The sequence below is a fragment of the Trichoderma breve genome, chromosome 6 (genome assembly GCF_028502605.1).
Source record: "Trichoderma breve strain T069 chromosome 6, whole genome shotgun sequence".
Classification (NCBI taxonomy): domain Eukaryota; kingdom Fungi; phylum Ascomycota; class Sordariomycetes; order Hypocreales; family Hypocreaceae; genus Trichoderma; species Trichoderma breve.
This window is the reverse complement of record NC_079237.1, coordinates 3,953,905-3,978,123: the sequence shown is the minus strand read 5'-3', so window position 1 is coordinate 3,978,123 and position 24,219 is coordinate 3,953,905. Positions and strand designations below refer to the sequence as shown.

At 47.5% G+C, this 24,219-nt stretch overlaps 9 protein-coding genes across 9 annotated transcripts; 4 read left to right on the top strand and 5 right to left on the bottom strand.

Moving 5' to 3' along the window:
• Nucleotides 1–586: 586 nt before the first annotated feature.
• T069G_10137 (fungal specific transcription factor domain-containing protein) lies at nucleotides 587–1,988 on the top strand (the record flags this gene model as incomplete). Its single annotated transcript, XM_056177347.1, has 2 exons — nucleotides 587–1,846; nucleotides 1,884–1,988. The coding sequence occupies 2 exons, from the start codon at nucleotides 587–589 to the stop codon at nucleotides 1,986–1,988; spliced, it is 1,365 nt and encodes a 454-aa protein (XP_056025825.1).
• A 1,448-nt stretch (nucleotides 1,989–3,436) lies between these two features.
• T069G_10136 (major facilitator superfamily domain-containing protein) lies at nucleotides 3,437–5,163 on the top strand (the record flags this gene model as incomplete). Its single annotated transcript, XM_056177346.1, has 3 exons — nucleotides 3,437–3,562; nucleotides 3,619–4,177; nucleotides 4,268–5,163. The coding sequence occupies 3 exons, from the start codon at nucleotides 3,437–3,439 to the stop codon at nucleotides 5,161–5,163; spliced, it is 1,581 nt and encodes a 526-aa protein (XP_056025824.1).
• Nucleotides 5,164–5,970: 807 nt separating this feature from the next.
• On the bottom strand, nucleotides 5,971–7,046 carry T069G_10135 (nmrA-like family domain-containing protein; the record flags this gene model as incomplete). The annotated part of the gene is made up of 3 exons (XM_056177345.1): nucleotides 5,971–6,592; nucleotides 6,652–6,887; nucleotides 6,945–7,046. The coding sequence occupies 3 exons, from the start codon at nucleotides 7,044–7,046 to the stop codon at nucleotides 5,971–5,973; spliced, it is 960 nt and encodes a 319-aa protein (XP_056025823.1).
• Nucleotides 7,047–10,830: 3,784 nt separating this feature from the next.
• Nucleotides 10,831–12,381, bottom strand: T069G_10134 (sugar transporter domain-containing protein; the record flags this gene model as incomplete). The annotated part of the gene is made up of 2 exons (XM_056177344.1): nucleotides 10,831–11,261; nucleotides 11,334–12,381. The coding sequence occupies 2 exons, from the start codon at nucleotides 12,379–12,381 to the stop codon at nucleotides 10,831–10,833; spliced, it is 1,479 nt and encodes a 492-aa protein (XP_056025822.1).
• Nucleotides 12,382–13,237: 856 nt separating this feature from the next.
• T069G_10133 (fungal zn(2)-Cys(6) binuclear cluster domain-containing protein) lies at nucleotides 13,238–15,808 on the top strand (the record flags this gene model as incomplete). Its single annotated transcript, XM_056177343.1, has 6 exons — nucleotides 13,238–13,285; nucleotides 13,342–13,432; nucleotides 13,504–13,858; nucleotides 13,914–14,591; nucleotides 14,649–15,195; nucleotides 15,296–15,808. The coding sequence occupies 6 exons, from the start codon at nucleotides 13,238–13,240 to the stop codon at nucleotides 15,806–15,808; spliced, it is 2,232 nt and encodes a 743-aa protein (XP_056025821.1).
• Nucleotides 15,809–15,938: 130 nt separating this feature from the next.
• On the bottom strand, nucleotides 15,939–16,982 carry T069G_10132 (uncharacterized protein; the record flags this gene model as incomplete). The annotated part of the gene is made up of 1 exon (XM_056177342.1): nucleotides 15,939–16,982. One exon carries the CDS (start codon nucleotides 16,980–16,982, stop codon nucleotides 15,939–15,941), a length of 1,044 nt encoding a protein of 347 aa, XP_056025820.1.
• A 536-nt stretch (nucleotides 16,983–17,518) lies between these two features.
• T069G_10131 (oxidoreductase family, NAD-binding rossmann fold domain-containing protein) lies at nucleotides 17,519–18,690 on the top strand (the record flags this gene model as incomplete). Its single annotated transcript, XM_056177341.1, has 3 exons — nucleotides 17,519–17,564; nucleotides 17,616–17,984; nucleotides 18,038–18,690. 3 exons carry the CDS (start codon nucleotides 17,519–17,521, stop codon nucleotides 18,688–18,690), a joined length of 1,068 nt encoding a protein of 355 aa, XP_056025819.1.
• A 113-nt stretch (nucleotides 18,691–18,803) lies between these two features.
• On the bottom strand, nucleotides 18,804–21,674 carry T069G_10130 (fibronectin type III-like domain-containing protein; the record flags this gene model as incomplete). The annotated part of the gene is made up of 9 exons (XM_056177340.1): nucleotides 18,804–18,852; nucleotides 18,898–19,158; nucleotides 19,219–19,388; nucleotides 19,441–20,555; nucleotides 20,601–20,734; nucleotides 20,787–21,006; nucleotides 21,057–21,315; nucleotides 21,367–21,492; nucleotides 21,540–21,674. 9 exons carry the CDS (start codon nucleotides 21,672–21,674, stop codon nucleotides 18,804–18,806), a joined length of 2,469 nt encoding a protein of 822 aa, XP_056025818.1.
• Nucleotides 21,675–22,095: 421 nt separating this feature from the next.
• On the bottom strand, nucleotides 22,096–23,888 carry T069G_10129 (major facilitator superfamily domain-containing protein; the record flags this gene model as incomplete). The annotated part of the gene is made up of 4 exons (XM_056177339.1): nucleotides 22,096–23,148; nucleotides 23,201–23,345; nucleotides 23,395–23,677; nucleotides 23,735–23,888. The coding sequence occupies 4 exons, from the start codon at nucleotides 23,886–23,888 to the stop codon at nucleotides 22,096–22,098; spliced, it is 1,635 nt and encodes a 544-aa protein (XP_056025817.1).
• Nucleotides 23,889–24,219: the final 331 nt, after the last annotated feature.

Below are 24,219 nucleotides of genomic sequence, written 5' to 3'. Positions count from 1 at the left end.
AGGTCTACAATAGATACGATGGATTCACAATCATGACGATCTTTGTTGAAACTATTGCTGCTAATTTAGAATCGACTAAGAATTCGCCTCAAGATGATAGCCAACATTGCCATTGCAGTTTTTAAATCTTCCAAACCGATTCAATGTTTCACCTTCACCATGTTATGTGGAGCATACACGGGAAGTTGGCTGGTTTTGAAGCCCCCCTAGTAGGTAGTTAATAATTATCAATCCAGCCCTTCAAGGGACTTCCCTCCGGGCAAATGAAAATCCGTATTTGGATAACGTAAAGGCGTTTCCCATCGCTCACTACACCTTGACAATAACATGAAGCGATAACCTCAATTTCAAGACCGTTATTCCCCAAACAATTGCGTCCACTCCCAGTTCAACTTCCTTTGCATCCCTCTAGCAGCCCATGTACAGCAAGCTCCGCTCGTTTGACGGCTGTTGGACCTGCCGAGTCCGACGCAAGAAGTGTGCCGAAAACCGCCCCGTCTGTGACACTTGTCAAGCACTACAAATTACATGTTATTACGAAGAGGAAAAACCACCATGGATGGACGGTGGAGTGAGGCAGACGAACATGATGGAAGAGATAAAAGCACAGATAAAACATTCCGCCACCCAGAAGCGTAAACGCAAGCACCTCGAGATACTTCAGGCCGAGGCCAACAATCTTGGCCGTATCAACACGGAGTCTCCTGCTACGGACGTCATAGATAAAACAGATACCCTTACAGACTCCGATCTTTCTCCTGGCCATCTCAGCGTTGCCTTCATTTCTGGACTTAGCAACGATAGTAGCTCGGTGCTGCAGGATTCTCCTATGCAAAGCAAGACGCCAATCGGTCAAGGGGAGGCTGATAAAGAGTTACATCTGCTTATGATATACCTCGACTATGTTTTCCCGTACCTCTTCCCGCATTACCGATCATCGATTCTCGCGGGTGGCCGAGGTTGGATATTGGAAATACTGCACACCAATAAGGCTGTGTACCATAGCGCGGTTTCCTTATCAACGTCGTTCTATGCTATTGTTCTTAACAATGGCGACAGAGCCCACGATGAATGCACAATACAAATGATACACAAATTTGAGAGCCAGATAGAGCTTGGTCTCAAAGAGTTGCACAAGGAAGTAAATTATATCAACACCAATGCTCCAGGTTTTGACATGAAAAAAGGGCTCGTGGTTATGCAGAGCATTCTTCAAATGATCTTTTTTGAAGTGGCGACATCTAACAAGGATAATTGGAAGTTGCATCTCAATGCAGCCATTGCAGTTTTCTTGCGAATTCTCCCCGACCCAAAGGAGTGGAGCAAGACACTGAACAGCTTGTATACCCATGCCCACAAATGGCCGCCTCCGGAGTTTGGGTTAAGGCGACCGTGGACCACAAACCAAGCGGCGCTGCGATTCTTTACAGCCACAATTCTATACATCGACATTTTATCGAGTGTCACCTTGGGCAAGTTGCCACAACTTGCCAGTTACCATGCAAGTATTGTCCCAGAATCCCTATCTTATGAGAAGAGCTTTGAAGCAATCCAAGCTGGCTATCTGTGCTTTGACGAGTTCTTTGGATTACGAAACTGGATTGTGCAGGTCATAGGTGATGTAGCATCTCTGGAAGAGTGGAAGCGCAGGCACAAGAAGAGCAATTCCTTGCAGGTCAGCGAACTCCAGTCTCGTGGTAAAGTCCTATCGGATGTAATTAAAGCAGGTATTCAGTCTCTGGAGAGTCATTGCCAGCGGCAATACATTGCTCAGGATGTCACCACACTCCGAATTGTCGATTCTTGGCCTGACGCAAATGCGAACCAGCAGCCCAAGCACGAAATTGTATGGTTGCTTGCTACGCTGAGCTACTTGAACGTAGTCATACTGGGGTGGCAGCCTTACCACCAAGAAATTCGTTGGTCAGTTGCGAAGGCAACGGACCTACTTTGTCAAGTTCCAGGAGGGCCTGGGATACGGGCACTGACATGGCCAATGTGTATATCTGGCTGCTTGTCCCCGCCTGAAGATGAGGCCATATATAGAGCACTGGTGCGTCGGCTGGGGCCGTTAGAGATGTTTGGGACTATGAAGGAAGCGTTGTTAGTCATGGAAACAGTATGGTCGATGCGGGCTGAAATTGATGAATCTTGGGATGTACCAAACTGTATGAATGTTCTAGGATATAGTGTATTGCTGATATAAGAAGCTGACGTATGATTAGCCTATTCTTTATATATTTTATGGAATTTATATAATAGAAGCCAACAACAGTATAGCAAAGCTTTTGGCAACTTATAACACCAACTCCCTTACCGTCGCAATACATACTGGAATCGTTGGCAAAGGGGGAAAACCAATGGCCTATCCTTGGCAACAGGCTTGGCTAATTTTGCCTCTGCCACCTTGGACTGTAGTTCAAAATGAAAAGATGTCTAGCCACTGGCTTGGACTTACGCGATCCCGCACTGCGGGATAATACCGCAATTTCCGCTGCGGCACCAAATGATGGCCAATCAGTAGCTTCACCGCCGACGCTACGGTGGATCGGATCACGAACCCCACAAGGCGTAGCTTCGTGTTAGTGTCTTGGGAGTATAATACATATCAGAAACTTGAACAGCAAGCTCACCGCTTGGCTTTCAGTTTGGCGCCCTTAAGACGTAATAATCTTGCTAACTGAAGTAAACTTGTAGATTTAGAGAATTCTAATATTCTTTAATAAATTGTTTATTTAGATTTAAGACTATTTCTCTCTACAGGTTGTTATGTGGAAGGTATTCCTATCCAACGGCTCGACGCTTGTAGACCGACTCATGTTGCCACCAACCAGAGTTAGAGTGTGGCACTCGGGAGTGAATACATCAAGTTTAATTAAGGTTAGATCAAAGTCTTTTGCCCCCTAGAAACTCCCGTACGATAGAGTCATTTAAAGTGTCAGTAAACGGGGAAAACGGACGAGTTCACTGTCATAGATAAGTGATTCACTGAGACAAATGAGAACAGCCTACCTCATATCCATAACATGTCAATAAGAATCCTTGGAGGTCAATTATGCTACCGGGGCACTAGCAACAACCCAGTGCTAGCACGCTGAACAGAATCATTCTGTGGACCCTTGATCACCATTTTGCGGACTCGGCTAGACGGTGTTCATTCGTAAGGTAGAGATCTCCTATTCTGTCTACGCCATGCCCGCGCGGGTGCTGACAAACTTGGTTCAGAGTGTAGAGCGAATAATATTGACGGCCACAAGTAATGCTGCACCATATATCTCCCTTGTCCACGATTCTAACATAAAAACGCCTCCTCCTGCTAGTACGATGGTATCTTTAGATACTTGAATCTGTCAAGCCGCTTTGTCTACCTCCGAACTCTGCACACACAAATACTGAATTCGGAATAAGACCTATCTACAATACGAGCTTTGGTGCCATGATGGAGGACGAAGAAACTCTTGAGGAGGGACATTCTGCCATTTCCAGTGAGAAGCGTGGAACTAGGAAAAGCAACGCGGCTGGCGAGCTAGACGATCAGATCCTCGACGTTGAGACTCAAGGCGTAAGCACCCTTTTCAGACGTTGTGACTTCGAATACTAACAGCTATTGCTGGACAGCGCGCCATGAGAGACAGCAGCATAGAAGGACCCATGAAAATGAGTGGAAGCGCAACTGAGCAAGGCCTCCCAACCAGGCCACCTCAAAATAAGGCAGAGGAGAAACCGCCATCTCCCATAATCCCGACTTCAGATTTGGACAAAGATATAGTTGGCTGGGAGAGAGAAGATGACCCGGCCATGCCGCTCAATTTCAAGAACAGCCAAAAGTGGCTAATAGTTTGTCTCCTCTCAATGATCACCTTCATGTCACCATTTGCCTCTTCTATTCTAGCTCCGGCAATCATCTTCATCGAGAAGGACCTGGAAGTCTCCAGCACTACCAAAGGGGCGATGCCTGTTAGCATCTTCCTCCTTGGTTATGCCGTTGGACCTCTATTTCTGTCGCCGTTATCCGAAATCTACGGCCGCAATATTGTTCTGTTGGTCTCGAACCTCTGGTTTTGTCTATGGCTTATCGGCTGCGCCTTAGCCCCTACTTTAGACACGCTTATTTTTTTCCGCTTTATGACTGGAATCGGAGGATCGGCCTGCCAGACAATTGGTGGCGCCGTTATTAGTGACCTCTTTCCTGTCAGTGAAAGGGGGCGAGCCATGGCAGTATGGATGCTTGGCCCTCTTTTTGGACCATCATGTGCCCCATTGATAGGAGGGTTTGTCTCTGAAACTATAGGATGGCGTTGGGTGAACTGGATAACCTTCATTCCGGCGGCTATTATAGTTCTCATATCAACGGCCATCAATCGTGAAACAAACCATCGGGTGCTTATCAAGCGCAAAACACAGAAATTACGACAGGAGCTTAACCGCCCACAACTTCGCAGCTGCTACGATAACCCAGACACCCCATTTCTTCCCACCTGGCAAATTCTTCTTGACGGATTTGTGAGACCGATGAAAATGCTTTTCCATTCGGCCATTATATTCAGCATCTCCTTATACATCGCTTTTGCATACGGTTGCCTATACCTTCTTTTTAATACCATTCCGATGGTATTTCAGGGCAGCTATGGCTGGTCTATTGGCATTACTGGCTTAGTCTATCTAACGATGCTTATTGGGTATGCAGTAGGACTTGGCATCTTCGCCGTGCTGTCAGACAAAACTGTTGTACGCATGACTAAGGCTAATCATGGGGTTTTTGAGCCTGAGATGCGTCTAGCAGACTGTATTTTCTTTGCTTTTGTTTTACCTATTTCATTTTTCTGGTATGGATGGAGTGCAGACCAAGCTGTACATTGGATTGTCCCGATTATTGGAATTATTCCCTTTGGTATTGCCATCGTTGGGATTTGGCTTCCCGCCCAGGCATACATAATCGACGCTTACCCTCAACATTCTGCAAGCGGCCTAGCTGCCTTCTCCGTTTTGCGATGCATAGTCGCGGCTTTCCTCCCCCTTGCCGGCCCTCAAATGTACAAATCACTAGGGGTCGGCTGGGGGACTTCTCTGTTAGGTTTCATTGCCTTGGCGTTAATTCCCATCCCAGCGTTGATATATAAGTTCGGGGGACGGCTGCGCCAGAGGTTTCCATTGACCCTGTGATGGTGCGGGGGATCACAGAGACGCAGGTATCCTACGCTGATTTGCTGCCTTGATAAACCACTTTTGATACCTCTGGCTCGAATTATCATTTTATACTAATACCTATCAGCTATTAACATGTCATCATGGTGCTAATGTATCTTTTCTGAAAAGACCTTTGGAAAGACGGCGTGACCTAGGACTTCGGCGAAGGACCGACTCCGGCGAGTCCAAGTCAGTCAATTTTTACTTGTATTCACAGTCGCTTGTATCCTTTCTTATTTCTCTCCCCACCCCAACTGATTACCCGCTGCAACTGCGCATATTCATACTAGCCTCAATAAGCAACACTTCTTATTTGAGGCAACGCCAAGCATGATGTTGAAAACCCATGGAAGGTTTACCCGACCTACCTTACAACCCTGATTTTGTACTATAGTGAGCAGTTAAGGCAGCCAGCAATAACACCTTTGCTCGGAAGTATATATGGGGAAGGTAGAATTGGGCGAATTTGAATCCGCAAAAAGCCATGCCTCTGCAAGATCATGCTGCTGTATTAAAAGCACTATGCCGCTCTATCAATCTTCTAGCCGAATTCCGTTGTACAACGGCCACCCAAGTATCCAAGTGGCGCCGAAGCCAAGCGAGTTCACATCGGAAATGCTTTTTACATCTAAATTAATTTAAATTGATGTCTCATTCAATCAGATTTGATCTATTGGGCCTTTCTTAATAATTTAAACAGTACTTCCAAGTATTCTACTCATATGGCGGATAATTCCAGTAAGGTGCGAGCACAAAAGTCGACTCTATTTGGGCAGCGACATGTTAGGCATTTTCAGCCCAGCCTTCCGTAATGATGTCTTCCACAGATTTCACGTGAATGTCTGGAAAAAGGTCATTTAACGATACGCCATTTGCTGGAACGTTGAAGTCGAATGCCCCAGTCTCCATGCCGATACCCAATCCAGCGAAACGCTGTTGGAGCAACACTTTCGCAGTTTGCGAATACAAGCGCACATGGGACGGTAATTCGGTTATCTCCCCTTGCTGAAGTTTCTGCATGGTGTCGTATTGCACTTTAAAGCTTCCACGAATAGATTCTGCTGTACCGAGGACCTCATTCAAAGTTCGGCGATCACCAATCATCGTACTATGCTTATGCCATGTTCCATCGGGAAGGCCTATGGCAGCCACGACAAACTTGGCTACGTCTCCAGAATATGTATAGACAGCAGGTACATTGCCGGACCCTGGGATACCCGCCACTTTGTGAGCGATGTCGATGGCGAATACCCAGGGTGTCATGTAGGATTGGAATTTGGGCATCCCATAGTAATCCATGAACACGCCATGAGAGAAGAGAGTAAACTCGAGGTGAGATTTCTCCAGCTCTGCGATTGCGGCATCTTTGTAACTGATTGAGACGGCAGCACTTGTTTTGGTCGATCTAGTCCAAACGATTGTTGAGCAAGACAACAAGGTCAGGCCTGGGAAAGCGGAACTTACGCTTCAAGTCGGGGGGTACCGAATTCACTGGGGGTAAACCTCTTTACAGACGGTGCGGCTTCGGCTGCGCGAATTAGGTTTATTTGAGCTTCGGATTGCTCTAAGCCTTTGATTACCATGGATGAGATCACCGTGTGGATTCGGTGATCGTTGAGTGTCCGAACGATAGCCTCTACATTAGTGTAGTCGACGGCTACCAGGGTTACTCCGGCAATAGTCTTGCGATGTATGTTGTGCTAGTTGCCATGAAGTGTAAGTCTACTTCTGTGCAAAGAAAAAAGGATTGTGCATACCTCTCGTGTCAAAACGACGGTCTCGTGGTCGGAGTTTGCGAGCGCCTCCACAATGGTTCGCCCAAGGCCACCAGTGCCGCCTGCTACGGCAACTTTAACCATGGCAAAAGACGGTATCTTGACGGTTGTGGTACATAGGAGGAAATAGATTGACTTAATTATATTTTGTTGCCGTTGTGCTTTAGTAGGAACTTTCAACCTGAGCTTCCAGACCTTTGAATACATATATATGCAACCCACGGCTATGTGTGCTGCAAGGCTTATATAATGCCGCGCGGTAAAACTCCCACGGCTGAGGCGTGGCCAATCACTGCAGACACCGCCAGGCGGAGTGTCCTAAGCCTGGGTCCGGTATTCGAACAGAAACCCGAGATATCTTGGCAATTTGCAACGAGTTAATTAAGTTTTATCCAGAGGCACGAGTCAAACACATAAGGTACCACTCGCCCCAGATGTTACTAGTGGGAACTTATTACCCAGGTTACTTGAGACAAGGGATTCATAATACCAAGAGTAGTCCCGTATCTGGTCATGATAAGCTATACTGCATGTAACAGTGGACAACGGATGGGTGTGTAGGCAGGTAGCGAAACGTATCATGACATGATGAAGATTGAACTTTAAGCCTGCCGTCGTTCATGTAGGGTATTTCCCTTGGCCGTGAAGCACGGCACCAAGAGGTCCAGATGGCTTAGACAAGGTGGAAATGCTGAAGCCAGACGCTTCGCCTAGAATGCTAGCTAGTCCCTCCAAGTATCCCTCTCGTGCCTCATCTATTTCTGAGCGGTGGGGGTGCGACAAAGCCCTGTCGATGTCATTCCAATATTCTGTCACAAGAGATTGTGGATGCACTCTCAACAATGTGTCAAACCAGTCAACATCTAGGCGTTCAAAAATTGTTGGATGGAAGGTTCATCTCTTGGAAACTCTTTTACTGCCTTTCTCGAACCATTTCTTGGGATTTGTCTTCCCCATTGTTGGCTTCTTCTTCCTCCATCTCTTCGGCCTCTTGAGCCTCCATATCCATGTCTTCTTCTTCTTCTTCTTCGTAGCCTCATCTTCCCGCTTGAATTCGCTGGTCCCGTGCATGAGAAGAACCCTCTGCACATGTTTCCCTATCTTAGTCTTGCCCAACGATAGGACCATGGTCCGATCGAGCAATTCTATCAGACCCTCCAGTGCGCCGGTGTTGTGGCATAGGGGGTCATTCCTGATTGATTCGACAATTGCCGTATCTTGGCTGAACAGTTCAGGTGCCACATAGTGTATCATCTGCCTTTGGGGAAACAGCATGCATGATAATCGACTAAGGATCACTATGATGGAGTTTGATTCCTGCCTAGGCAGAAAGCCCACCAATTCCATGTTTTATATACATCAATTAACGGAGAAAAATTTAATGCGGCAGAGTAATAAAGCTCCACGACTAGGCAGTGTAGTAGAGCAAAACAATCGCTGTAATATAAAGAAATAATTATTAATCTTATATACTCTATGCTATATAACCCTGTTCTTCTCGTCTCGATGTTTCGTAGAGAAGGCATAAAAATCAATTTTTTCTTTAAAAGGGGGCGGCGCAATCAACACAACTCCCTGTCACCCTTACCTGATCGCCATTTATGCCCAAATAGCATTATAATCCAGACGCATGGGCTAAATATCACCCAAACCCCTGCAATGAACGCACTCATCCAACCCAAGCCAATTCTGTTAATCATCGGAGTGGCGATGGCCACCGCGCCGGCACTAATTAAGCAACGGAAGAGGTTATTCGCTGCAACAGCTGTAGCAGGTGCATCTGGGTTAATATCTACTACCAACACGTTCAGGCCGTTTAGAGCCCCGGTGAAAAACATGCCAATAAAAAAGAGGGTTACCTCGATACCAGCCAGGGAAGATTTACTCTCCATAGTCCAACCGTAGGCCAATACGACGCCGCAGGCGAGGTAGATAAGAGGTAAAGATACTTCTAACCGGGCCCGTTCCACGTTCAGTATACTCATGTCTTGCTGACGATTAGTAGTAAATTCGTAGCCTGCTTTATCAGCATGCCTTTTGAAGTTGCGATCGATCAAATACCCCACTGTCCACCTGGTGATTATGCTGCCTACGCCTATTGGAAGGTAACAAAGGCCAATAATAACTGGACTGTACCCAAATCGAACAGAAAGCTCATTGGAGAGTGTTGTGAGAACGGAAAAATATCCAGAGTACATGAGCGAGCCAAATCCAAGGAGCATCCCAGACTCTCTGTGAAGAAGAATCTTGAGTGTAGTAAATGGATTAGGTCTTTTCTTTCTGGCTGCCGGCTTTTCCAAACTACTCCCAATTGGATTCCTTCGATGCTGAATATAAGCCAGAAGAGACATGTTCCACCAGGGGTTGGGAATGCTGCCATTACCAACAACAGAACGGCATGTCTCGGGTAAAAAAACGAAAATCAACAAGAAAAGTACACCGGACAAAATTGCCAGAAACCAGAATAGAGCTTTCCAGCCCAAATTCTCTGAGATTAAACCACCTACAACGGGGCCAATAGCTGGGCCTAGAGTCACGCCCATCCCAGCGTATCCGATAAATTTGCCTCTTTCCGCACGGGTGACCAGATCGGCTACAGTGGCGGAGCCAAGAGCAATAGTAGCTGAGCTTCCACACGATTGGAGGCATCGAAGAACCAATAAACCCACATAGGTATTATTGAGAGCCAGTCCAATGTTGGCTGCCAGATATATAATGCCGCAGATAATATAGGCAGGCCGACGACCGTAAGTATCAGAAAAAGTTCCGATGAAAGATGGCGCAATGCCTTGAAATATCTGCAAATGAATGCAATCAGCGACTTAATCAAAAAATCATGGGGCGACGATAGGAAACCAACCTGATAAGTCGTGATAGTAAGATTGATCAAAGATGGTGAAACATTTAGGTCGCGACTAATCAGGGGAATGGCTGGCAAATAGACCGCTGAAGAAAGTGGAGAAATAATGGCCATGAAGGAGACGGATATTATAAGAAATATTTTTGTTTTTTGACTGTAAATAGAATATGGACCTTCTGCGCGTTGGCTGTCTCGAGGATTATTAGTCTTGGTCCGAAGTTTCTCATTGGTAGCTGGTTTAGTCAAGTCATTCGTTTCGGCTCGTGTGAGTTCGTGCATGTTTGTCGGGGGTTTGCACGCCTGAACTGAGTTATCGTTCTTTTCATCTTTTTGAATATTATTGAGATCCATGATTTCTGAGTAAATGAAACCTTACCGAAGGGTACAAAGAGATTCAATAATGAAAGAGAATTTTCTACACTTATAATGTAATGCGAAGAAGGAATATTGCCGAATCGGCACCGATCTAAGGGTAGACATAAAGGTGTTTATTTTAGCTACTAAAACCTAACTACGCATGGAGGGGCATTCTTTGGCATGGGTTCTAAAGGGGGCACTGTAACATTTATACATTAGAAATCTTACCCTCAAGGCATTTATGTTATTGTTAGATAGGCTATGGTATCTTTCAAGTTATATATAAAGACGAAGAGTGGAACCACCGCCTCCCCGCGGTGTAGCCATAGATTGGTCGGGTGCAAGTTCTGTGTCCTACATTTTTAATAAAGAGAGAGAAACCAAGAGGCACTGAGTCTCTTCTTAGGTATTACTTTCCTCGCCTTGTTGCTGCGCGAAGGCCGCTTCGTCGGTACGATGTCTTGGTAGAGCAGTTTTGTGTCACCATGTTAGCCTCAGGCCGTCTGCTGGGCGATAAACGTAAAGTTTACAGAACACGTGAGTGCACTTCACTCGGATACTTCGCACATGGGGTTGGGCGTTCGGCCGTTTCTCTCTCCTACTCAATTCTCAAATTCTCCCCGGCTATCTAAGCACACTTTGTAGCTGAAATCAAGGTGCGTTTTCAACGGTTGCTACCTCAGTCTCCTCCTTTCTCAATGCGTTGCTGAGAGGCTGGGACACTGCCACCGCATACTCCTTGTCAAAAATACCCGCGACCTCCTCCAAGGAACTCCCCTTCGTCTCGGGAACAAAGAAGTAAACAAAAATTATGACGGCAATCAGAACGCCGACGTAGACAAAGTAGTATCGCCATTGAATCTCACGGAGGGCAATGGGATTCACATACTGGTTGAAGCAAACTGCTAACGTTTGCGAGAGCCAATACACGGATCCGCCCTTGGCCCGAAGTTCTGTCGGCCAAATCTCGTTGACGTATAAAATAGGGATTGGTGTGAAGCCGATAACGTAGCCGCCTAAGAACAGGAACAGGAACACGATAACCGCTGTACCGGAAGAGGAATTTCCTGTGTTAGCGAAGACTGCTGAGCATGTCAAGACGAGGATCATGAACAACAACATTATGGACGACGATAGCAAAAACAGCTTTCTACGCCCAGCCCTTTCAGCTAGCATCGCTCCGGCAATTGACAAAAACCAGTTGTAAATCTGCAAACCACCGTTGATGCCCTGCTGTTGAGTTGGATTGGAGATGCCGACCGTCTCAAGCACCGGTGCAAAATAGTAGCTAATAATGCCATTACCAACCCACTGCGTAGCGAGACCGAGCCCGAGACAGATGAAAACTCTCCTCCGGTTGCCAGGGGTAGCAAACAAAGATGCCCAAGTCACCTTTGAGCTCTTGGAAAGCTCGACTGAGGCGCAAATCTCGGAAAACTCGACAATGACGAGTTCGTCAGTCTCATCACCATTGGCGTGATACTTGGCTAAGGTGCTTTTAGCCTCGTCGAGCCGCTGATTATTTACCAACCAACGCGGAGACTCTGGAGTAAATAGGACAAACACAAGCTGCACACTCGTCCAAAAGAGCTGTGTAATGACAGGCGTCCTCCATGACCAGCTGTTGTCGATACTGTGGCTCCCAAAGGATGTCCAAGCAGCCGTGATGGCGCCTACAAAGAAAAAGGTGTTAAAGAGGGCACCGACGATAGCTCGCTGGCGGGGGTGGGCAAGCTCTGAGAGAAGCGCTGTTGAACTGATGGAGTTGAAGAGAGAAAAGAAGCCGAGTACGAGGCGGGTGCCGAGGAACTGGACGGCCGTCTTGCAGAAGCACTGCCCGATGACGGCCACGATTATGCCCACGTCTCCAATTATTATCCCCCACCGACGACCCAGCTTATCAGCCACCCAGGGTGCTGGAAAGAAAGAGACAACGCCGCCAAAGGAGTAGGCCGCGATAAGGAGCCCAAGAGTGTTGACATTCTTGGCTCCAGATATGTCTTCGAACCAGCGGGGAATCGCCTCGAGTCCAGAGATGAGAGAGACATCATAGCCGTTTGCTATGGAGCCGAGAAAACACGACAAGAGAAGGATGTTGAGACTTCGTAGACCCGGGTCTCTCCACCATAGTGGGTGAGTGTTGTTAGTCACCTTCGCTAATAGCACAGCGTTGCCGGGAGAAGTGACCGCAGATGGAGCCATGGTTCAGTGAATTGATGTATAATGGCTTCAAAAGGGCGGATATTGTGAGAATAAGATATTTGTAGCTTGCCAATACCCGCAAGTACTGCTGAACGAAGCCCAGAGTGTCGAGTGCAATGTGCCAGAGTGTAGCACTGGTCACTCAGGGCGAAGTTGTGGGGAGAGGGTCCTTTTGTAGATGTTTAATCTTTTGTGTGCCATTCTGCAGCAGATTCTTGTCCTCGGTGTATGTTTCTCGAGTCCGTGTAACTTGAGACATCTCAACGGCTGCCGTGGTCCAGATGATGGGTAGGGCAGGCGGTGGCTGGATTTTAGTTCATGTCGGAATTTTCGGATCTCGCAAATCACAGAGCTGCCTAGTAAGTTGCGGCGACTCAAGTAGACATACCCAATCACGACACAGCCAAACCATTTACTGGCGCGCCGTCCCCAATAGATCGCCCTGCAGAAGCCAAATCTCTGGGGCCCCATGGGGTAGTTCTGGCTTACTCTCCGGTGACATGTGGCACATCTCGGCTCTCGGGTTACGCTGAAGCATCTTCCCTGACAGATGCAGTGGACACGCAGCAGTAGTCTTGCCTGATGGCGTTGTGGCGTGGGAGAAAGTCCAAGACCCTAAAACTTTTGGGCAATAATGCTGTTTGAGACTTTTAATTCGCTGGTTTTGGTCCGATCCAATCGAGTTGATCAGAATTTAAAATCTCTCGGCCCTCGCTATCCGCGTTCACTTTTCAACTTCCCGAATCAACAGAAGCGCCCACCGTTGAACTTTTCTTGCACATTTCAATGACCGTTCGGGGTATTGCTGTCCAATAGCACATTTGCGCCGGCACTCGCACCCACTCACACAAATCCAATGCCACGTATGCGCAAGGGAGGCTGCTGGGTCTGCTCCAAGCGCAAGGTTGCCGATTCCCGACTCTACAGATGGTGGTGGCTGGCTAACTGTTTATCCTACAGGTCAAGTGTGACAGTTCAGCTCCTAATCCCTGCGCGAACTGTGAAAGACGCGGGGTGCAGTGCCAGTACGAGCAGCCCGGTCGCGGGTCAGGTAGGCATCCTATACAGTCGTTGCAGATGACATTACCGTTGGCATTGAGCGAGACATTGATATGTTGTTAGTCATTTTGCAGCAGGGAACCGGTCCCCGATCCCGGTACATGACTGAGGCAGGCATTCCACGGGATAGAGCACAGAGAGCGTGTCTGAACTGCGCTGCGCGCAAGCTCAAGTGCTCCAGCGACCCAATCGGTTGCCAAAGATGTCTGCAGAACGAACTTGTGTGTACTTACCCTGAGACGAAACGCGCTGCCAAACGGCCTGCCGAGCCTCGTCAAGGAGATGCCAAGTCACCCAAGATAGGTTCAGCGCAACCGAATCACCTGTATGATGATGACAGAAACGAGTCACCAACCTCGGAACGCGATCTTCCTCAGGCAGATTTCGTGGGTGTATCTCGGCGTCAACACCCCAGCCTGTGAGAAACTATACTCTAGTTGTGGGATCAGTACTGTTAATGACCGTGTGTGTAGTATCACGAACGATATAATTCATCCCAAGGAGATGATTAGGGCCCTTATAGATGCCTATTTCGAGTTCGTATACCCATTAACAAATCATGGGTTTATCCATCAGGGCAGACTGCTTGAGGAACTAGACGAAGAGAAAGCGCCCGTCGTGCTGCTTAAAGCTATGGCAGTCTCTGCTTCACATTTTGTCGAGACTTCTGCAGACATGACGAAACAAGCCACCCAGTGGGCTGACGATGTTGATACCTACATCATGGCAAATATGGGCTCGTACTCCCTCCTTAACCTGCAGGTTTTAGTACTGTGGGCTAACTATTATTACACTACCGGAAACATGGGAAAGACGTGGATGTTGGTTGGATTAGCTGCACGATTGGCTTACTGTCTACAGATCAATGTGGAATCAGCAAATGGGTCACCCAGTGAGAAAGAGAGTCGGAGGCGCATGATGTGGAACCTCCGCATACTGGACCGGCTGCTCGCTGGAACTGTCGAAGAGTTTTCTGTGTGCTCAAAGTACATAGATAACCTACGGTTGCCCTGCAATGAACACTTCTTCATGGCTGAGATTGAGGTTGAGACAGACACTTTGCAATCCTTTACCAGCCACCAGGAAGTCCGAAACATCAGTGGCTTTGCTGCCCTAGTTGGGTTGTTTGAAATATGGCGCGAGATTCATCTGTGAGTAGTAGTTGCAACCTAAGACTGAGAGTGTTTTCTGACATCTACTTGATCAAGGTTCATGAAGAGAGTCTCACAAATGATGATCCAAGTCGATGAAATGGTGCAGCAAGTCTCTGCCCTTCACACGAAGCTCTCCGACTTTGAGCAACGACTTCCCTCAAACCTGAGATTCACAAAGCAGAATTTATACCTTCACACCAATGCGGCAGAAAAGGAGACTTTCATCATGTTAAAGTCCTGGTGGCACGAGTGTTACTGTAACTTATACCGCTTTAGCCTCCCTGGGTTCCGCGAGTCCGTCAAGCTCACCTCTGCAAATGCGCCCTTTATACAGACATGCCGCCAGCAGGTGCTCAAGTCATCTTTGGAGCAGAGTATCTTTTGGCGGAGTATTGCCAACATTCGAGGTGCTCGACTGAGCGATCCCATCGTAATCGTTCTAGTGCATTCCAATACTAAAACGCTTCTCGCCATCCAAAAGTTGCCAGAAGCTGATCCTCTTAAACAAGATTATCGGATGAGCGAGATCCCCGCTTTATTGGCATCTAACATCTCCTCCTTGGATTGGCTGGCAAGTCGAATGCCGAGGATTGCGACAGTGGTAAGTTACCCATATATATACACACGGCATAACACATTTATAGTTATATGTCCCTCACAGCTGTACGGCGATAATGTTTACTAATATTATCTACTGGCAGCAACAAGGAATTCGGAACATCATCCGTAGGAACATTGGCCACGCTTCTGCTGAAAGCATCATAGATGCTGGATTGCCTCTGAAGCGACGTCATTCTCGCCAGGAACTCGTCGAGAGACATACAGATGAACAAGAAACACAAATACAAGCTGTTAGTGGAGGGGAATACAGAGACACGGTAGACACCGTTGTCTCACCAACAATTGTTGTAGAGGACCTAAACGGTAGATTTGAGGTCACGCAACGCATGGATGTGGAAGCAGATGCTTTACGAAACAGACCGATAGATGGGTCTGGTTGGGTTAGACGCGATGATGGGCCAGAGAATATGCCTTCTCAAGGCCACGTGGATGATGCACCCATACTAGGAGTGTACGACGATGAAGCCATAAAAGGTATGGCAGGATATGTTGCTTCATTTGAGATGAGTTCACAGTATGACATGCTATTTGGAGCCTGGTTGCCAGGAAGCGAGGAACAACCGAGCACTGGCAATTTCTGGACCCTCTTCTAAACCATTCTTGATCTGGATCTAAAATATCCATCACTTCGCATAGGTGTATTTAATATGGAAAGTAATCAGCTTGCATATTAACATCTGGCGACACATGACGGAGTTTGTCAATACATCAAAATACTCATTGCTAGACATCCTGGGCAGTCATGCTTGGCTCAGGCTTCTCCCATACCAGTCCTTTTACAATCTCTCGGTGAACCTCGACTCCAGAATCACCAACAGGCCCAATATTCTCACCCGCTAACCTTCGCAGCTCCATCTCCTTCATTCGCTCATGAATCGCCACGCGCCCAGGATTCAGAGTTTCCCTCTCTCCCTTGATCTTCCAGTTGGGCAATGAATCAACCCCAAGATCCTTGAGCGTCTTCTTCTCAATCAATGAATAATCACTTGGATCAGAGCGGTTGAAGTTGAAAGGCTCTTTCAGAGACACAAACGGGTTGGTAATGACCCTAGGGATGTGCAGGGCGTTCCTCGAAGCTGAGTGCATCATGAGCGGGTGCATCAGAACCACATCACCGCATTTTCCTGTCATCTGTTGGAACAGATTGCATTTATCGGGGTTCTTAATTTGCTCACAGAACCACTGAAACTCGTGAAACTGCTTCTCCTCCCCTTTCCGCGCCATGTACGGCGTCACACCCTCGGGGTTGTCTAGCAAATGCTTGGCCACGACAGCAATTCCATCGGGGCAAATGTACGTCGCGCCACCGTTCTCCAAGACGTCCGTGATGCATGGAATCACCAGCAAGCCCTGGTTTGGAGAATCAAGGAAGTGAATAAAATTATCTCCGTCAACGTGCCAATTGTCCAGCTCGCGAGGACCCACAATCCTCCCATTGAGCTTCTCGCTGCCAAAGTTGACGATGAAGTTGTCTCCCCAATAGCGAGAAATTTCCGCGACACGATCTTCGCCGCCGGAGAGTTCGCAAATGGCTGTCCATGCCTTGGGTGCCAAGTCACGGACGTCAACCGTGTTGAGTGTGGGCATGTTAATCTTCTCCAAAACCCAGGTAGACGGGTCATTCCTGTCATAGCCAAGACGTGTCCAGAGATCTTTTGTCCACTCTTCGGCTTGCTCTCTAGTAAAGCACTCGGGGATAGATACCCAGCCGTACCTCAGAAAGTGTTCAATTTGTTGGAGCGTGAGAAACTCGTACTTGACTGCCATGATGTCGGTGTTGATAATAATGCAAGGATATTCGATAGCAAAGTTAGGCTGGTAGAATTAGTAAATGGGCTGGATTCTTGAGAAATGGAGTAATACATTCTTAAATACTCGGTGAAGGCGAAACCATGGAGCAGATCCTCGCCAGATTGGACCCGGATTGTCTTTGTCTGTGGGCCGTCGTCAATACGTAATATCACCTCATGAACTACGAAACCTAGGCCGGAACTCGGGTCCCGAGGCTTCGGTTCAACAACATCATATGACACATTTACAGCAAATGGGCGCTGCCGGATATCGTGAGAGTTTTGCGATACCCGAAGGGAGGCTTCGCTCATCCCGACGAGACCCGAGCTTTTAGGCTAGCCGACCGTGAAGGAGGCAATGTCTACGCTGGCTCTGGGCGACATACACGTGATCTTATAATTGCCGACGATCATGATGGAAGTTTGAAGTAATTCATAGGCCGTGGGAGAATCTCGAACTATTCTCTGCCAATTGTTGCCAATATCTGATTGTCGTCTGGCAAGATAGAAGCAATGTCTCAATCTCATCAAACCGGCAATATCAGGTGGGGCATTATTGGTATGTGAAAGTGTAACTTTCTACTTCAGGATACTCTTTAACACACATCAGGCACCGGGAACATTTCAACACTCTTTGTTAAAGACTTAGTGATTGCTCAAAACCACAGTTCAACTCCAGCCCGACATGTTATCGAAGCAGTAGCCACGTCGAGTTTGAACAATGGATTAAAATTCCTTGAGACTACCGAGACCACTCTGCAAAATCCCAAGATTTACACCAAACAAGAAGACATGTATGCAGACGGGATGGTAGACATCGTATACGTGGGGTTGCCACATTCTATGCACAAGGATGCCTGCCTGAATGCTATTGCCGCTGGGAAACACGTACTTTGCGAGAAGCCAATGGCGATAAACGCCAAAGAAGTGGACGAGATAGTAGCTCTTGCAAGCCAAAAGAAAGTCTTTGTGATGGAAGGTATGTAATTGACATGAAGCACTCTGGTCCAGCAATCTAACTTACAATACTAGCTGTTTGGACTCGGTTTCTCCCAGTAATTAGAGAGCTGAGAACACTGATACACGAAGAAATGGTTATTGGAAAAGTGTCACGCATGTTCTGCGACTTTAGCTGTGACGTGAGCTCGTTGCCACCAACGTCTAGGATCAAGGATCCAAATTTGGGCGGAGGAGCTCTTCTTGATCTTGGAATATACCCGCTCACCATGAGCAATTTGATACTGGATGGACAGGTCGGAGAAAAAGCGCTTCAGCCCGAAATCTCATCTAGAATGACTGTGGTAGATGGAGTTGATCACTCAGTAGCGATTGTGGTCAGCTATCCTTCGACGAAGTGCCTTGGCATTCTGACCGCCTCTTTAGAGAGTACTACAGAGAGGAATTTTTGCCGCATTGAGGGGGGCAGGGGTGTCATAATATTATCTGGCCCCATGGCAGCAAAACCGACGTCTATAAGAATCCAGCGCTACAACAACACTGCTGACGAAGTCCGCGAGTTTGAGCATCCCGGTAATGGTTTCTATTTTGAGGCAAATTCGGTAACATCATGTATTTTGGCCGGGAAGTTGGAGAGCGATGTTATGCCCCTGGCGGAGACTCGGAGAATAGCTGCCATCATGGATGAGATTAGGAAGACCGGTGGTGTTCTGTATCCACAAGATTAGGGTTGATGAAATCTCTGTATTAATCTTTTAAATTTTAATGTTAATGCTCTAGGCTAGAGGATAACAATATGTGCGTACTATCTTTGCTAATCCTCCTTTGCCTTTTTTAACTCTTAGAACAGCCAAGTGAAATCTTCGTCAACTCGAATACAAGCCCGATGCCTGAGAATGTAAGTCTCTATCCGCAATTCGTAGATGGTCACATACCTTATATCAGCGCTGGACGCTCCAATCATAACCTCAAACGCACCCTTCTCGGCGATCCATTCGGAAATGCTGTCGTCGTAATACCCAACGGAGTATTTGTCCAGATTAACGATGACTGATGCAGTTTGATCCGGCTCTAGGAACACCTTTTCGAACGCTACAAGCTCTTTGATAGGTCGTGGAAATCGACTGCTCTCGTCTCGGACGTAAAATTGTACAGTTTCTGCTCCTGCTACTGCGCCAGTATTCGTGATGCTCAGCCTGATGGTGATGCGATCATCAGGCGTGATAGAAGTAGCTGACAACTGCGGCTGCCCATACTCAAATTTCGTATAAGACAGGCCATGGCCGAATGGAAATAGTGGCTCAATACGGTTCTGGTCGTAGTGCTTGTACCCAACATACAAACCCTCTGCGTACACGGCACGGAGATTCTCTCCAGGCCAGGTGGGCCATGCCGGAGTATCTTCTATGCGTCGTGGGAAAGTAGTCTGAGCTCTCGTAAGCATTAATTTTCTTTTTGTTTTGGAAAGATTGGCATACAGGAAGTTTACCACTGGGGCAGACCAGCCCAAAAAGCACATCCGCCAACGCATTGCCCGCTTCTTGGCCCTGATACCAGGCCTGGATGATGGCTCCCACCTCATCGACCCAGGGCATGGAAACAGGACTTCCAGACTGGTTGACTACCACTGTACGAGGATTGGCCGCAGCTACTGCCTTGATGAGTGCGTCTTGCTCACCGGATAGATCCATTGAATCACGATCGTAGCCCTCTGATTCCCACTCGGCATCGAGCCCAACAACGACAATGGCAACGTCTGCAGCCCGGGCTATTGCAACAGCTTCTTGGATGGAGTCACCCTTATCCTGTTGCTTAAAGCCGATTCTACAGCCGCCGAACTTATGGGTAACGCCGAGCTGCTTTTGCTTGGCTAGCGGGCGTAGCTCGTTTGTCATCTCGACCATAAGTTGCACCGGCTTGGATGCCTGCATTTCAACATCGATGATATAATTCATTGATCCTTCAAACATGGTTGCTCCCTCATCAGCCCAATCCCATAAGTTGAGCGCGAGCTGACCATCGACATATAGTTTACCAGGGCCAACGCTCATGAAGCTGATGGAATGTTTGCCAGATGCTGTGGGCGTTAGAGAGGTCTTTACGATGGCTGACCACTCTAGACCGACTTTGTCAATCGGCGCTGAGTCCCAGAGGAACAAGTCTGTATGGTTGCGTTGCTGAGTAACCACAGGTTCGCCGTGAAACCTATCGCCAGCGTACCAGTCAATGTCGACGCCAACGTTGCCAGCGCTATTCGTGCAATATTTGGAAGCCACTGGTAACCACTTGTGGATCGAGCAGCCTTGAGCAAATTTCACCTCTCCAGCTACCTGACGGATGCTGTCTAGAGGTAGGGTTGTGTAGTACGGATTTAGACTGGCACTGCCGCCTCCGTTGGCACTTGCGCGATTGGCATTGGGTCCAATAACCGCAATCTTTGTCGTCTTGGGGCAGATTGGAAGTATTCCGTCATTCTTGAGTAGCGTAAGCCCTTCGTGTCCTGCCGTACGAATAAGTTGGCGCGTTTCTTGACGATCCTCTTCCTGCTCAGGCCGCTCGGGCGACATGTCCGCACTTGGTTTAACGCGCTCAACTAAACAGAGAACATTCTCAGCAGCTCTGTCAATCTCAGCTATACCAATTCGATGCTCATTCACGGCCTCAACAAGCTTGTCAAATCGCCACTTCGTTGAGTGTGGAAACTCAATGTCACAACCCGCTCGTACGGATTCGACAGTTGAATTGATGCCGCTCCAGTCCGAAATGACAGTTCTATTAGATGATTAGCGCAGGATCATCTATAACAAAAGAAAAGATAACGAACCCATCGTAGGCCCATTCTCCTCGTAGGATATGTTTGAGCGTTTTGTAGTTCATATCAGCATGAACACCATTGACGAGGTTGTATGAAGACATGACTGTCCAAGGCTGTGCTTCCCGAATGGCAATCTCAAAGGGACGGAGATATACTTCACGCAAGGCTCTCTCTGAGATGATTGAGTCTCTACTCATCCTGTCTGTTTCCACTTCATTGCCAACAAAGTCTAAATGGTGTCATTATAAACGCTTGGGACGGTTAGGGGGACATGCTTACGCTTAATTGAAGCGGCAATACCATTTTCTTGGAGACCTTGAATGTACTGCGCAGCCAGTTTTCCTGTCAGGAGAGGGTCTTCAGAGAACGACTCAAAATTCCGGCCGCCAAGGGGGTGACGATGCATGCACACGGTTGGTGCAAGCAACAAGTCTGCTGACCTGGCCTTAGCCTCTGCTGCCAAATGCTCTCCAATGGTGCGTAAAAGAGATTTGTTCCAAGTGGCAGCCAAAGAGGTCCCGCAAGGAAACAGAGCGGCCTACGCGAGTTAGCAAAACCCTCCAGCGGGTCGCATCAGCATTTACTGTACCTTGGTGCCGCCAATGAACATAGCGCCTCGAGCTCCATTTGGACCGTCCGAAGTCTTGATAGCTGGGATGCCGTGTTCGGGTATGGCGTTTGTCCTCCAAAAATCTGCCGCGGTGAGGAGTGAAACCTACAGACTGTTAAACAATAACCCTCCCATTTTCTCTAATAGCCTACCTTTTGCTCGAGACTCAAAGCGAGGAGCTTCTTTCTTGCAGAGAGCCTAGTGTCAACCAGAAATTGCTGCATTGGCCGGCCATCAGGCGAACGTAAGCCATTGGCGTTAGCTGTGCTGTACGATTCTGCAGTCATATTAAAATATGCCTAGTGTTTGATAGATTCAAGCCTGTTTCTAGATGGACATTGATACAACAGTATATACTCAGTTACACTTATAGGCTTTTCCAGTACGCTTCAATACAGCCCTAAAGGCTACTTTCGGCATTCGGAACTGTTGTCTACGTAGCTGGGTTCATCGCCAATGATGACACAAGGGAGATTCCGAGATCCGAACCCGAGTACCGACCTCATGACTCTGGATCCAGAAACCCCATTTGACGTTTCTCAGTTAATAGCAAATATGATGATTAATAATATTGAAAGTTAAAATAAAAAAAGCTTTATGAACTGGCTTAGAGCTGAGATATATGTAAGCTTGAGTACAAAAAAGAATAATAAGTTACATGCAAGCATATGGTTAAAATTCCACTGCGCCGAGTGTACAGCTAAGCCTTTAACCACCAGCGACAATGCTCAAGTCTATTTTCTCGAATCGCATCAGCAGCGAGCTTATCACCACAAGCGCCCCGGCCGCAGCAACAAGGCTAAAGATTTTTCGAATTGTCTCTGCTACAGCAACAACAGCAACATGAATAATCTCTGCATCGCCGGAAGAAAAGACAGGAGACAGGGTGCCCGCCAAAGCCGATCGGATGTAGTCATCTGGGAGATTTCGCCCCGCGAAGGCGCTCTTGAGTAAGTCAAATCCAACGTTTTGAAATATGGACCCGGCAATTGCAAGGCTAATAGCAATGGTACCAATCTGTGCAACATTGATAAAGCCAATCGCTTTCGGCTCATCCTTGGGAGACGCTTTGGCAACGGCAACAGCGTATCCTATTTGGAAAAGTAGACCGATTCCGATTGCTGAGAGGGCTTCATACCCGTAGATCTTGCTAGTAGATGTGGTTTCATTGATTGTACAGAGCAAAGCTCCTCCGATTAAGATGAAACAACCACCAACAAAATAGTAAAGGTTGTATCGCCCAACTATAGGAAGCGTGGCACCAGCAGCCATGACGAAGACGATGAACACGCAGATGAAAGGTAAGAGGCGGACAGCAGCTTGCAAAGGGCTATCCCCCTTTGTGAATTGGAAGAATAGTGGTGTGTAGTAGAGCACAACGCCTTGGGCGGCGCCGGCACTGCCTGTAGCAATATAGAGCAAGATGAGGCTGCGTGATTTGAGAAAATGCACGGGAAAGATCCGGTGTTCGTCTTTTGTAAAGATCTTGAGACCCTGTTGGAAGGTGAAGGCTATCAAGCACACTCCAAAAACCACCCAAAGCACAATGGATGTTGTAGAATTCCAAGCAAATGTGGAGCCGCTGAAGGTGACAACAATCATAAACAACACGAAAATTGTTGCATAAATAATCGCACCAATCCAGTCGATGTCGGCGAACTTTTGTTTAATGGTGAGATCCGGCCGAGGGTTCTTTGATGGGACTATAAAGAGATAAATAGGCAACAGAATGCCAGCGGCTGGAAGGTTGATATAAAAAGCCTAGTTACAACATTAGTATGCGCTTCGCGGACAATGAAGATAGATATATTACCCAACGCCAGGTTGCACTGCTGATAGAGAATGCACCCCCGATAACTGGCCCAAGAATGCAGCCCACACCCCAGCTTAAGCCAGTCAAGGCATTATATAAGGGGGCTTCCGTTTTTGAAGTGAAAGTGGATGAATACGTAAGTGCCCTATATAGCGTAAGTGCTCTGTTTGACTGTTTCCCACGATGATACTCACCCCAAATACATTCCAGCTCCGCCAACGCCCGCAATAGCTCGGCCAATAATTAAAGCATCAGAAGTTGGCGCAGCACCGCAAAGTGCGCTACCAGCTTCGAAGACGACAATGCTTGAAAGAAGCAATACCTTTATGTTGAACAGCGCATATGCTCGACCGAAAGGGAGGATTGTTGCCACTGATGCCATTGGAAATCCAAGCCCAATCCACGGCAGTTTCTCGATATGTCCTAACGCCTCATACACTTGCGCTTGGACATCGGCAGCGATTGTGGTATCCAGGCCTTGTAAATATCAGTACTTGTTACATCCCAGGGAATCAGTGTCTGAGGAGCCTCTACCGTATAGAAGAGCTCCCAAGTATAGCGCAATACAGGTGAGGATCCATTGCGAATTTTTTATGCCCTCCCTTGGATTCACATTCTGACCAGTGTTAACAGGCTCCTCTCCTCCGGCTTCGACATCACTGGTTGAATTGTCCGATGTCTTCTCCATGTTTGGGAGATGAGGTGAATTTGGAAAACGAAGTAGGTACTGAGATATTGGTACAACAAGAACGAGCTTGGCCAACACATGGTTAGAATCAACGGGGGCCCCTATATATAACCATTTGATGATTCTTTTTGATATATCTCCTGGAATAATTCTCTGCAGTTTACTCCAGACAATTACTCAGATGGATAAGGTGGCTTCTTCGTGCCTGAGCTTACAAACCAGAGACTTCCGCTCGGGTGTTATCCTATCAGCACTAACAACTCTTGGGCGTACCGTCAACATCTCGCCGACCGTGCATAGTTGATAGGGTGGAGAGCGATCCTGTGGAGAC